We start from the raw sequence: 14,310 nt of genomic DNA on the forward strand, positions 1-14,310 counted from the left end.
TATGCCCCTACAGTAGATGCAGTAGATGCGCCCCTGTTTTGGCTAATAAGAGTTAAAACTTTGTCCCTCCAGCAGATCCATTCTGGCACGTTTCCATCTGCCGGCGGGACACAGTGGACTCTGCTGTGATTGGAGGTCAGGGTACTTGCCGCAGCGTCCAATCCGGCGTCAGTTTTTCTAGAGCCAGAAGTGACGTCTTTTCCGTTCCTAGAACTTCCGCCTTGCACGTGTGTTTACAAGAAATGTGGCACCTTTAGGTTAAAAAAAGTTTGAAGAGCTAGCTCAGTGTAACCGTGTATGTGTCGGCTAAAATATGGGAAAGTTAAATGTTGTGATATTGAGATATTTATCCCGAGATGACTTCCGAGTCCTTACTGCGGTAAGTACAAAGCTAACTGCTAATTCGGTCCCAGTTGGTTAGCCTGTGCTAAGCCAGCGCTTGGTCAGCTGGTTATTGCTCATTAACTTTTACACATGCCACTGTTACAGCAGCATGCGAGATGTTAATGTAGTTGTAATGAAGGCGAGCACACATACACAGGCATTCATAGTTCATGTCAGGTAAACGGAACATCGTTTCACTGTACTCCTGTGGTTTAGTGACTGATGGTGGATTCACAACACGCATATTTAAAACAATTAATTTCAAAATATGAGTGTCAGTGGTAGAAATATTCTGAGTTTGGGATCTGTCATTAGTAACAAACAAACCACTGGCGACATTGGTTGCCAAACATAAGTACTTGTCCTGTGCACACTAGCTCTGAAGAGTCGCTTGATCTGCATATGTATTAATCCTTGCGTTATCTACCTAATATCTGTAATGTGAAATTGCTGCTGCAGCACTTCAGTTGCCCTATAGGGATTTGTCTGCCATTGAGGCTAATATGTTCCTTGTGATATGTGTTAGACCATTAAAGCAGCTTTCTTCTAAAGTTAGTGTTTGTTTTCAGTCTTTTAGGCACAAAATTAGGGTCCTGGGTTTTGCTGCATGCCCTCCTTCATTGATCTATGGATTATCGTGACCTATGATATCTGCAGATGATATTATGAACTCTGTAGTGAAAGTAGGGAGCAGGTGGAAGAGTCTGGAGAGGTAGCAAAAGAGGTAGCAAAATGGTGGGAACAGCTCTCCAGGTTAAGGGAAAGGGGAGGTTTACAGTAGGACCTGCTATAATGTATGATTTGGAGATAGTGGCACTAAAAACAGACAGGAAGCTGAGCTGGAGGTGGCATACCTGAAGAGACTAATATTGTTGTTGGGAGTGACCAGGAAGGACAGGATTAGAAACATCTAATCATTACATCAAAGGGACAGCTCAGGCTGAGCAGTTTGGAGACTAAGGTGGTGAGGCAAACTTGATACATGTGTAGATATATTGAGCGAAGGATGTTGAATATGGAGTGGCCAGCCAGGAGGTAAAGAAGATGACCACAGAGTATGGATCTAGTGAAGGAGGACAAGCAAAGATTGGTGAGTCAATGGAGGATGCTAGGAATAGGGTGAGATGGAGGCATATGATCTGTTGTGGTGACCCCTGAAGGAAGTAACTGGAAGAAGAATTTAGCATGGGAATTTTAAGGACATAGAAGGAATGAGCAAAGGCTGTTTTTCCTGAAATATACATTACAACGCAGATAAGCTTGTAATTTAATCTGTCAGCTCACTGGTGATGATAATTTTGATGACAATGATGATAATTTTTCACGCAGGTTGAGATGGGGATGAAAAACCATGAGATTGTTCCAGTAAGTCTTCTGTCTTCCATTGCAAGCCTCAAGCACGGTGGCTGCAACAAGATCCTCAGAGAGCTTGTGAAACACAAGCTCGTGGTCTATGAGCGCACCAAGAGTAAGAAAACTTACAAAAACGTATTCTATCTATTCTATTCTATCTATTCTAAAAACACTAGCTTTGTCTCACAAGTTATGATGTAAGTGATTAGCTTTCTAACATGATGGCGTGTGTTGATCTCAGCTGTCCAGGGTTACAAGTTGAATTATGGAGGATATGACTACTTGGCCTTAAAGACTTTGTGCGCCAGAGAAATAATCATTTCTGTTGGCAACCAAATGGGTGTTGGCAAAGAGTCGGGTAAGTGTTTTGTTTTGTTTTTTAAATTTATAATCATAATGTGTTTTCTTTCAGGTTTTCAGGCTTTTACCGTCAATCTTTTATGTATGGAAGCCCGTTTCCGCCACTAAAAAAAAAAAAAAGCTAGTATCCATAACTCGAAATTTCGAGTTACTTTTCTCAAAATTTCGAGTTAGCTCTGCCAATCAAAAATATACGTGAATGAGGTCGCTTTCTTGTTACCCGGAAGCATATGGCGCAGGACCGCGCACTCAAAAACGGATCCCAACAAATTAAAGTATGTTTGCTGATAGTAACACCATGTGATTCAGCTAATAACACAGGGATTTCATCATTTGTGAAGCCAGGCTGAAAACACTCAGCAATCTGTGCATTCACGACTGGATGTAATACCGGTAGCTTAGCTGTAGCATTTGTAGCTGAGGGCTTCAGCTTCCGGGTAACATGGAAATGACGTCATTCACGTAGATTACTGATTGGCAGCGCTAACTCGAAATTTCGAGTTGCTTTTCTCAAAATTTTGAGTTAATATGTCGAAATTTCGAGATAATAACTCGAAATTTCGAGAAAAAAACTCAAAATTTCGAGATAATAACTCGAAATTTCGAGAAAATAACTCGAAATTTTGAGTTATGGATCCTTTTTTTTTTTTTTTTTAGTGGCGGAAACGGGCTTCCATATTTATGTGCTCATGTTTATATAAATATTTCTTTCTTTCTGTTCACCTTGCATGTAGATATATATATTGTGGCGAGTCCAAGCGGAGAGCAGTATGCTCTGAAGCTGCACAGGTTGGGGCGTACATCTTTCAGGAATCTGAAGAACAAGAGAGATTACCACAAACACAGGAAGAACATGTCCTGGCTCTATCTCTCCCGCCTCTCTGCCATGAAGGAGTTTGCCTACATGAAGGTAATGAACCAAATGAGTGAGAGTCTGTTCTGGACCACTTACAAGTGTGATAGAAAAAACTGTTTTGTTGGAGGATTTTAATGTCTGTCTCCTCTTTAATCCCAGGCATTGTACGATCGAGGCTTTCCAGTTCCCAAACCTGTGGATTATAACAGACATGCTGTAGTGATGGAGCTCATCAATGGATATCCGCTGTATGTTAACAAGCCATTGATTTCCTCTTTTTATTTGTATATTAAAATAGAAATAACGTACTGTTCCTACTGGGGGGGGGGGGTTTCTTCCATAATTTGTGTGCATTGTCTCACTCTACTAGGTGTCAGGTTCATGAATTACAGGATCCATCAGCCTTGTACAGTGAGTTCATGGACCTCATAGTCAAACTGGCCAATCATGGCCTGATTCATGGAGATTTTAACGAGTTCAACCTCATGTTGGATGACCAGGACCACATAACAATGATTGACTTCCCTCAGATGGTGTCTACATCACACCCCAATGCTGAATGGTGGGTTTATTTGCTCGATTTTTAAAGTTGGCAGTTAAAAGTATCAAAGCATACAACTTATAATTGTCTACTTTTACGACTCCTTTTTGTAGGTACTTTGATCGAGACGTCAAATGTATCCGCGACTTCTTTGCAAAGCGATTCAATTATGAAAGCGAGCTCTTTCCAACTTTCAAAGACATCAGGTAACTGCTTGTACTTTATTTTAGTCAAAACTAGGGATGGGTATCGTTTAGGTTTTATCCGATACTGGTGCCAAACCGGTACTTTTGAAACGGTGCTTAAACGGTGCTCAAACCGGTGCTTAAAGAATGGAGAACACAAAATTGGTCCAAAAACCTCTAATGTTCAGCTGTTTTTTTGTAAAAAGATAACAATGTTAGCCTTTTCTGCAGCTATAGGGGATTTAGGGCATCACTCTTGGCTGGAAGCAGTGCTTAAACAATGGAAAAAACACAAACTTTATCCAAAAACTTCTCATGTTTTCCACTTTTTCTTTGGTCATTTTAGCCTTTTTGGCCAGGGTGAAGGGAGTATCTGCCATCAAACAAGAAGACAGCCGCATGTACCTATGATGGTGTTTGCTAGTTCACCTTACATGCATTAATGTAATAACGTGGTTAGCCTACTCAACATAAATTACACACGAACAACATTAAGCTACTCACGCAGAGAAGAACGGCTGCTGCTGCGATCATCATCCGTCATCATTTCTGCTGCACTGGCAGGGCTAGGGGCCAGGACTCTCCTCTTCGTGTTTTTGGGGGATGTTTCTAACTCCGGGTCCGATAACAGGCACCACACCCGCAGTAGATGTGCTCGGTGTGAGGTCTCGCAGCAAGCTATCAAATATGGCGCATTTTTCGGCTTTTAAAAAAAACCACTCGGCGTCGCCAGGTGTTTCATCGGATTTGAGGTGTTACCTCCTTTGACAGTATCACAGTATCAGCTTAAAGCACTTGTTGCAGGCTGCTGAGTTTGCATATTTTGCTGTGAAGTACAGACAGGCTTTTGACCGCTTCGCCTTGGACATTTTTAATATGTAGCTCTGCTCTAAAAGAACGTACGTACCTGGACCCGCCTACTATCCTCGGAAACGTAAAATTATTGGCTAGAATCTAAAGTGTATCACATCTCAGGAAAATTAAAGCACCGAAATGTGCGCTGCTTTTCGGTCTGGTTACTACCATTTATGTCAGAACCGGTGCCATCATGGCACCGGATACCGGTACCCATCCCTAGTTAAAACATAACAAACATGTATGAATACAGGGAACTGAATTACATTTTAAATGGTAAATGTGGAGGCCAGACTCTGAACTGAAAAGCAGTTCTAACATGATCTCCTGTTTCTTTCCAAAGGCGGTCATATTCTCTAGATGTTGAAGTCTCAGCCAGTGGCTTTACGAAAGACATGGAGCGAGATGGTGCATTGCTACACCCAGCTGGACCTGAGGACGATGAGGAGGAGGAGGAGGACGACGACGGTGACAATGATGACGAGGATGCCAAAGAGGCAACAGATGAGGAAAGAGAGGAGGCTGTGGACATGGAGGAATATAAACATGCAATACTGGAACTGGAGGGATTACGAATCAGCGAAACACCTGCAGAGACACAAGATCAGGACGGTGAAAAGAGTAAGAACAAGGTTCAAGAGGATCAAGAGACTGAGACTGCATCTTCGCCTCCAGGTGATGAAGAAACAGAGAAGCAGTTAGATGAAGAGTTGGAGGAAGCAGAGGATGAGTTCCCAGAGCTGGCAGACCTTTCTGCCTCCAACAAGGAGTTTAAACCTTTCAGGTAAAAGCAGTGAATAGCCAACACAATAAAACCCCCAAAATGAAGATTATTCTTTGATGATTATGTGCCACTATTAGATAAATGGTACTGCAGGAAAACGGCATATGGGAAATATAAGACAACTGCTGATGAACTGCTTAGCTCATCTGTGTGGTATGTCCTTTTATGTGACCATTTGTGTTTTGTAATGTTCAAATAAGTCTGCAGCTGGCTAATAAAGCCCCAATCATAGCAGTCTAAAGACCAGTCACAGACCTTCTGGCAACCACTGGTTAGTAAATTTTGTTGTACCTGACAGGTTGACAAGTAGTTGTGGGGGTTGCTGGTAATCTAAAATCAGTTGCTAAACCTTATTGACTCAGGGCTAGAGACTTGTCTGTGATCCTCTGGCAGCTGCCACTTGCAAGGGAAAAGGGTGTTTTCTGCAATCGGTCGGCAAATGTTTGCTGGCACTCACTAGTGTGAAATCGGTTGTAAAGAGGTATAGTACTGCACTGAAACCTTCTTGTTATTGCTTTGGTCACTGCTACATTTACAAGTACTTTAGACAAAAGATGCCAACTACGGTAGTGAAACTATGTAAGACTAATGGAATATTTTCCTTTTGAAACGTGTTGGTGGTAACAGTAATCTGCATCGTAAACCTTGAAGCTGTGCATTCGTTTTGTCCCATGCTTTTTCAAGTTTCAGTACAGCTCAGAGTAAATGGTGAGTGTTTGAGGACAAGTCTGTGTCTTCCATGCAAACTACAGGCAACTGCAGCAACCTGCTAGCGATCAGAGCTAAAAGAGTTAAAAGGTTTCTTTCTGGTGCAGCAAAGCAGCCTAACGACAGGCAACAACCACTCTGCAACCTGTCAGAGAATATACGTTTTTCCCTAGTAACCAAAGCAGTCTCTTATCCCGTGGATCTGAGGCTTTAATAGGATTGTTTGGCAAAGTATTATTGAGACAAGCCAGAAATATTTTTTTCTGAATTGTTAGTGAATTATAGAGACAATGAATCAAAATCTATGCTAATTTGTGTCAAATTAAGCTGGTTTAATGAAGTATGTACATTACAGTACATTTATGTGCTTTGCTATGATGTAATTTTTATCTCCCTGCAGAGATGCAGATAGTCTTCTACAAATTGTAGAGCACAGGAGGAAAAGGACAGACAGTGAGGCCACGATGGGAAGCACAGGGAGCTGCTCTACCATACCACCAGTAAGTATAACATAGATTTACACTGTTGATATATCTGGTTGACAGGGACACTCTGCTAATCTACCCAGTAACCAGAAACATGGTGACAGATTTGATGTCTTCATTATTTGGAAGTTTCAGCCAGTGCTGCAGCAGACACATTATACAGTTTTGGGGAAAATCTTAAAATGTCCCGTAGGTGTTGCTAAAGAGCTTCAGTTTGTAAGAAGGTGAATTAACACAGAAACAACATGCCAGCACAGTGTTGTGTCTGGCTTTCAGAGACAGGAGGTGAGTATATTCATCTGTTATGACCTGTTGTTGTTATCGTGTGTCCTGCAGGAGGTAATCCGTCAGAAGGTGCGGAGGCAGCTCACCAAACAGCAGAAGGCGGCGCAGAGGAGACGTCTACAGAAGGGTGAGGCCAACTTGGAAACCAAATCCAGGAGGGAAAACCAAAATAACATCAAGTCTAGCATGGAGACCAGCGAATTCTGGGGATAAAGAGAACAGCATTGATGAAATTCATGTTTACACCCTTTTTTCTTTTCTTTTTTTGGCTTTTTGAATTTTTTTTTGTCTGAAGTTGTAAACACAATTAATAAATACTGTGTATTTATTCAAAAACTCAGCTTATTTGAATCATCACAGAGAAATCAAAGTGGAGGTCACATAAAGTGAAAACTGTTTTGGATGCTGTTCTCATAAAATCTCTTGGTTTTCTTTTTAAACTTAAGTAAAATTTTGTTGCTTGCATACACAAATATGGACTGCTTAATATAGCAAAACAGTATGATTAAACTATGGAAGTGTTTTTCTTATTAAATAAAGGCACTTGTTTTCACAAAACACTTATTTATCACTGTGTTAGTGCTTCATTTTTGTGTGTGTGCTGATACCTACATGAGCTCTACAACAGATTGAACAATGTTAATTAGCTTCCTGTTACAGAGTCAAAGGTTCATGCTCAGTCTGGATGTGCTGCTTACAAAGTGACTAACGTGGACAGGGATTTAAAATTCAAATGGTGCACATTCACAGAGAGCACACACCAACGCATTAATCATGAAAGAGTGACGGAAATGGATGGGCTACATATTGAGGCAGTCCGAAGGAAGAAAACGAAACATGTTTTTCTTCAAATTCAGTTAATTTATGCGTAGGAGGCTTTCAGAGAGCGTCTGAATTCACACATGAACAATGGCCTTTCATAGTGAACAGAGTGAGTGAAGCTCAGTGGGCCCAAATTTGCGTGTGAAGTCAAAAATATCCCACCCCCCACATATCCAAAAAAGGCCTGGGTAAAAATTTTCGCTGTAATCCTGAGAACGGGCATTTTTTTTTTTTTAAGCTGGACCTCTTCACATAATTTCCTCTTATGTTTTTTTCATTATAAAAAATTGTGGTTTCAACTTGGCTGCTAGGTCGAGTTTAAACCGTCCGACTGTGCTCAAGGATTAGGCAGCTGCACAGCCCCAGAGGAGGGGCTCAGCATTCCAGCTCTGCACCTCTGTGTGTGTGCATGTACAAGAGGACCGAGGGGCCCTCTGAGCTAATTGGCAGAGAGGGTGACAAAGGTGGTCTGCTTCAAAAGAGAAGCCCTGGCGAGATGGTCAAACAGACGAGGAGGAGGGGGATTTGGGGAGGTGGAGAAAGGGGAGTGGAGGTTCCTTCTAATTTTGAGCCATGGTGACGGTGGTGGCTACTCAGTTATTACTCTACTTAGCTACTCAGAGTCAGACGTGCTGTTTTGGTGGATCATTTTAATAAGAGAATGGTCTGAACGTGTTTGAGGCAGCAGGAACTAAATGCTGAGAGAAGATGAGTGACGTGAAAGTGGAGGAGAGCATCATGTCGTACTTATCACAAACTGAGACTGGCGCCGGCCCCAAAGACTGTGAGTAGGCAAGAAACTTTGTGACAAACTTACAGGTTAGTTTTTACAGCAAAGAAGATATGAGAGCACAGCTACAAGTCTTACTGCTTAACAGTGGTTTTTACCACTAGCAAGGCAATAATGCATCACATTAAAAGAAAGTCAGGGGAGTGTTTCATTGTTTTACTTTGTAACATTTCCTCCATAGCTCAAATAAATGCGAGTTAAGTTCTCCCTGTTGCCATAAATGGCCCTAAAGTGACTTTCCTGCCACGAAGTAAAGGACTCTGGGAACTTTTAAACCCATTTCTGGGTCAGAGTGAGCACAAAAGTATTCGGAAATACTAATATTGTCAAGTGGTGAGGTGCTTCCCTTCAGTTCCAGAGTCTACTTCAATATAAGCTGTCTGGGTATGCAGATAAACACAGATGTCTGATTTCTATTTTTAAGTCAAAATTTCTGCTCAGCAAGTGTGATGACACAGGAGAGTTAGCAGAATGATATAAGGGAACCCCAGACAGATGAATAACATCTCCTTAATACAAATGCAAGAATTCCTAACAGTGGCCTTTCACAAACATTTTCAATCTTCGTGCTGACATGCATGTATGTGCAGTAAACGTGGTGGCCATTCTTCATAACTTCTGGGAGCAGAAGCAGCTGAATGGTTCCTCCAGTGACTCGGATGGTTTTGGTGGGAAGGGAGCTGGCCAGACAGAGAGCCTGCTGTTGTACGAATCTGCACCTTCTCCTGGACCTCCGTATGTCTGCTATGTCACGCTTCCTGGAGGAAGCTGTTTTGGTAACTATAAGGTGTGTTTGATATCAACAGTGCTCTAACGACACTTTCATCTAATGTGCTTATATGAATAAACAGCTGTTATCCTTAAAGCCCTACAGGAAATATACCACTATATGCTAAAGGTTGAGTACATAAATAACAGAATTAGAGCAAGTAATAGTAATAACAGTATTAACTTATGCTACATTATCACTTGTTTCACCTTTTAATAGTATTACAAAATTGCTTTGCACCAGCACAATTCAACAAAATTACCAGCAAATAAAAGCCATAGCAAGCTTTTAAACAAAATGTTATTCTTTTGGTTTTATAGAAGTGTTATAGAATCAAATTTCACATTTTCACACTGACTTTAAAAGTCGTTTTAAAATGATGTTGTTCAGTTTAAATCTCATGATGCTTCTCAATGGGCTCATTGTGATCCAGACAGCAGCCCCCAGCTCAGAGGCAGCATATGATTGGGTATCTGTGAATTCCTAATCTCAATAGTGATGTGAGTTCAGATCCCATGATTAGCTGCAGTCAAGTGCAAAATTATCAAAAAAATACAAGACTGGGTGCCCATTTATGGACATGTGGACGCAGCCTGAGGCCCACACACTCCTTTTGACGGACTCTGCTGGTTTTCTGCTCATACTCAGGTGTGTGAAACTCAAGCAGAAGCTCGGAGGGACGCGGCTCGTGTGGCTCTGATGAACTCACTTGTGAATGAGTTGCCATGTCGACGCATTGACCCTGAGTTCATCGCTCATAGTTTGCGTCAGGCGGCCAGAGACAGTGCTGTATGTGTAAGCTAGTTCAAACACACATTATTACAACTTGTATGTCTCAGTATTAACAGGCTTTGTGATGCGTTTAAAGGTTTCTGTAGAAGATGCATGTGATTCGGGTACCAGTATAGGAACCTACAGTTTGCTGCTTCACTCCTACATTGGAAGGAGCATGCTGGAGTTCCAGGTAAAGGACAAAGAAACACTCGTTTCTTTTGCTTTACATAAATATGGCTTCATGACTAGATAGACTGAAAGATTCCAAGCATTACACTTACAATGTAAAGTGCCACTTTGCACTATAAATAGAGTGTTTATAATAACACCCACAATTTAAGTATCAACAGTTTATTATAAGGCAAACATCAAAAAAAAAAAGAAAAGGCCACCCACAGGGTGGCAATTCTGTCCTTCCTTGGAATCGTTTACCCCTCTGTTCTGCTCTTACATATCTCTCAGACCCTGGCAGAGACATGTGTTATTAAACACCTAATATTTCTACCTTTTGTATAAATAAGCACATGCCTGCAGACAGAGGGGTTATTAGTAGAAGGAAATGGGGTCATTATCATTCCTGCTAAAACTCAACTCATAGAGATGGATTGTGTCCAAGTAATACACACACTATCCACATGCACATGGGCTGAAATGTAGTCACACTTGTGCACCGGTCTGCACGCAGCATTGAGTATAAGCTTTGCAGCTGTCACTAGAATGTATAATTTATAATTGCAGTTAATGCAGGAGGTGTCAAATGGTTTCATAGTGCAGCAGAATTGTAAACAGAGCAGCAGGTACAACACGGATGTCAACCTGAAACAACTTTCCATCTGCGTCTAATTATGTTGGTTTAAGTTAATGTATGGACTCTCTGTTTAACAGTAATGTCACTAGTTTCCCAACACATGGCAGCTGTTCACCCAGTTGGTGTTTTATAAATCGAGGTGAAACATACCTTGTGCTTGAGGATTTGTGATAGTTTTGTCAAACCAACCACTTACATGTAATAAATATTCATATTTTTGTCTTTGTCAAACTTACAACGCTAATCTGGTTTGTTAGGTTTAACTCAGTACTCGTGGAGGTGCATTAAACTTTCCTTTCTGACTGTGTTTCTTTCTCAACCTCATCTTTCTGTAGGAGATGATGACAATTTTTCAGTTGTTGCACTGGAATGGGACTCTGAAAGCTCTGAGGGAAAGACAGTGCTCTCGACAGGTATGGGTCCTGCTTGATTAAGTGTCAGCATCTCCGTATCTATGAAGTGATGATGGCCTATTTTCTCTCCTCCATCTCAGAGTGTGATTAGATATTACTCTCAGCGAGGACTTGATGAGTACGTGCGCAGCAATATGGCTCTGGATTGGCTCGCACGGGAGCAGAGATCACCGGGTCTCATCGGAGCTGAGTTGCAGGTGGCACAGAGGGAGCTAGTGTTGGCCCGGCGTCGAGGCGTAGAGCTGCGCTTCTACAAGGAAAAAACAGAGATCCTTAGCTTGGCTCTCAGCCAAGCATACATTCACCACACACCTGAGGTCTTCAGCCATTCGCTGAGTCGCAAATACAAGCAAGAGCATCTGCCTTTAGACACATTTTACAGCCAGGAAACAGAAGCCCAGCGAGCCCCACCCTTAAGCCATTTGCCACCAGTCCATAAAAACACACAGCAAACAGTCTGTGAAGCCTCTGGACTCTCTGATAGTCCTTCACCATGCTCAGAGCAAACATTTGAGCCTTTAGATGACTTTGAATAAACTGAATCACAAAGTAGAGGATGGGCAAAACATATTGCCATTTAACTCTATACCTCCTAAAGGCCCACTAGGATTAACCATGAAGCTCTTTTCTGAAGTGTTTTCTGTCATATTTTACATATGAGAAGTTAGTGAGGGTATTCTTTGCCTATGCAGCTAAAAAATCTTCTACATCTACATTTGCTACACAGAAGGCAACTAGAATGTTTTTTGTCAGCATGACTGAGAGTTTAAAAAGAGGTTTTACAAAATTGGGTTGAGGTGTTATTATGATGCCCGACCATTATTAATTAACATACAATTTAGTTTGTGACTATAAAAGTATGGCTCACTGTAATGTATAAGCAGCTTTAACAACAATAAATGTAGCATTCAAGTGATTTAGATTAAATAGTAGAAAACTTAATTACATTTTTAACGTGGACCTCAATTTTTTGTTTGTTTTTGGGGGGTTTTATGAAGAGCACTCTGTCACTGTCCTACATTTTATTTATGCACATTCTTGTAGCAATGTAGCATGCACAGTCACAAAAGAGCATTTTCATAGCACTCTATGCAGTCCTACCTAAAGCACCTCTAGTAGCAGTAACTTGACTTTATCAGTCTTTTTTTTTTACAACTTTGCTTTGGTTCATTTAAGTTTGTTAACATTTGTTATCTACAGCTCTCTTGAAGTCCACCTGCAGTATTTCAATCAGGTTTAGGTCTGGACTTTGACTTGGCCACTAAACACATTGATTCTTTCCTTTTTCAGCTATTCTGTTGTAGATTTGCTGTTGTGCTTGGAATCATTGTCCTGGCACGTGACACAATTTGATAAAAGTTTTAGAGTTCATTGTGGACTCAGGGACTGCAAGGTGCCTAGGTCCTGTGACTGCAAAACAAGCTTAAACTATCACCCTCCCCCATGTGGTGACAGTTGTGTTTGTGCTGATATGCTGCGTTTGGGCTTTGCCAAATGTAGTGCTGCACATTATGAACAAATAGCTCCACCTTGGACTCATCTCTCAAGAAGATTTGTCATTTGTTCTGATGCAACTTGTGCTGTCATGTTCTTTTTAGACAGAATAGGCTTTCCCCTGGCAAACTTTCCAAACAACTTATACTCTTTCTGTCTTTCTTTAATTGTAACACTGAACATACTGAGGCCAGTGGAGTCTTTCTGTTTGTCAGTTAATCAAATGCATTTGATTAACAGCACCTGGCTGCCGCTCACCCTTTTAGTTCCTATGGAAGCAGTCAAGCTGTCCTTAGTTTTCCACGGGAAATCATAGAAGGCTTAGACACTCTTTTTCACATGACTGTATGTAAACTTGTTCTCCCTGCTTCACTCCTCCCTGCATGTCTAGGCTGCCATGTAATGTGTCAGTTTTTTTAAGAACAGTGAAAGATCCTGACCTATTACATGTTATTTGATTGTTTTACATTGATAAAGGACACATAGCAAATGCATAGTTCAGGGGAAACGTTAATTTCGTCATTTTAAAAGTACATTTCAAAATGAATGTTTTTTTCTGCCCTCATAACCTGTGACTTTTTTTGTTTGTTTGGGGTTTTTTTTTTTTTTTTTAAATATCCTATGTGTCATTTCAGACTGTGATAATTTGATTATGTCATAATGCATTAGTCAAATTTTAGATTTTAAGTATGTTGATGGAGGAAATTATGCAGTGATTCCACTAACTTGCAGATAAAGACATTTATGACTTTGTAGTGAGTGAAAATAATTATCTAAGGCAGGAGTGTCACACGTACAGCCAGCGGACCACATCCGGCCTGCCAGAGAATTTCATATGTCAATTATCAATGGCCCGTCAGTATGTAGGAGCAGGCAGGGGTGAGACTTTACATTGATAGGCACACCATGCAAAGACAGACTGTCATCATACCATTATGCGAAACAAGGAATAGGGACTGATGTTCAGTCTTATAGGCCAGGTACACAAGGCGACCGAAGTTGGATTTAAATGCAAGGGTGTCGGAAAAAGGTGAAAAAACGAGCGAAGACCATTGGTGTGCGATACTGTAAATTTAGGTATTGAAGATACCAAATAAATAGAGGGCCAGTATTGCCAATACCAATACTGATACCGACACTTTTAACTTATAAAGGCAGTTTATGTAGGGAAGAGTGCTGTGTAATGATTTATGAGATAAATCATGATGAATTTGCAAATTCTGATTTTAACTACAACTAAATCACTGTGAACAATTAGTTAACACAACAAAACACACCCCTCAGCTTTTCATATATTTTGAAACTGGGTTTATTGAGACTTGGAATGTAAATGTTTATGATTTATGATTAGGCTGATGATCAATAATGGGTCAATGACCCTCCTAGGGACACTCCCAATAAGGCTTAAAAATCTGGGACTCTTCACCAACTGCTCTTATGATTAAAGAATCTTCTTGGACGAGAGATGAAATATCTTCAAGAAACTTAAAGAAGTCCAGTCGCTTTTCTTTCCAAGTTCCTTAGATTGCTTCTAAAGCACTTTGGGTCCTCTTCTGTAGTTTAAATGTGTTATAGGACATAAATAAAATAGACATGACTCACTTTCAGATATTTTTCATAGTGCATGTTTGAGGTATATTTATT

The 14,310-nt window shown here is 40.8% G+C and overlaps 2 protein-coding genes across 2 annotated transcripts; both read left to right on the plus strand.

Annotated features, from left to right (window-relative positions):
- Window positions 1–202: 202 nt before the first annotated feature.
- Window positions 203–7,354, plus strand: riok2 (RIO kinase 2 (yeast)). The gene is made up of 10 exons (XM_085425383.1): window positions 203–379; window positions 1,714–1,852; window positions 1,979–2,095; window positions 2,832–3,007; window positions 3,113–3,201; window positions 3,324–3,515; window positions 3,608–3,700; window positions 4,878–5,318; window positions 6,427–6,526; window positions 6,848–7,354. The coding sequence occupies exons 1-10, from the start codon at window positions 314–316 to the stop codon at window positions 7,007–7,009; spliced, it is 1,575 nt and encodes a 524-aa protein (XP_085281509.1). The 5' UTR covers window positions 203–313; the 3' UTR covers window positions 7,010–7,354.
- A 789-nt stretch (window positions 7,355–8,143) lies between these two features.
- LOC146657362 (protein limb expression 1-like) lies at window positions 8,144–14,202 on the plus strand. Its single transcript, XM_085425387.1, has 6 exons — window positions 8,144–8,402; window positions 8,999–9,195; window positions 9,826–9,966; window positions 10,046–10,141; window positions 11,095–11,172; window positions 11,253–14,202. The coding sequence occupies exons 1-6, from the start codon at window positions 8,327–8,329 to the stop codon at window positions 11,706–11,708; spliced, it is 1,044 nt and encodes a 347-aa protein (XP_085281513.1). The 5' UTR covers window positions 8,144–8,326; the 3' UTR covers window positions 11,709–14,202.
- Window positions 14,203–14,310: the final 108 nt, after the last annotated feature.

Source organism: Rhamphochromis longiceps, linkage group LG12 (assembly GCF_057381845.1).
Source record: "Rhamphochromis longiceps isolate RC_006_pf linkage group LG12, R_longiceps_female_GT1.1, whole genome shotgun sequence".
In the NCBI taxonomy this organism is placed as follows: domain Eukaryota; kingdom Metazoa; phylum Chordata; class Actinopteri; order Cichliformes; family Cichlidae; genus Rhamphochromis; species Rhamphochromis longiceps.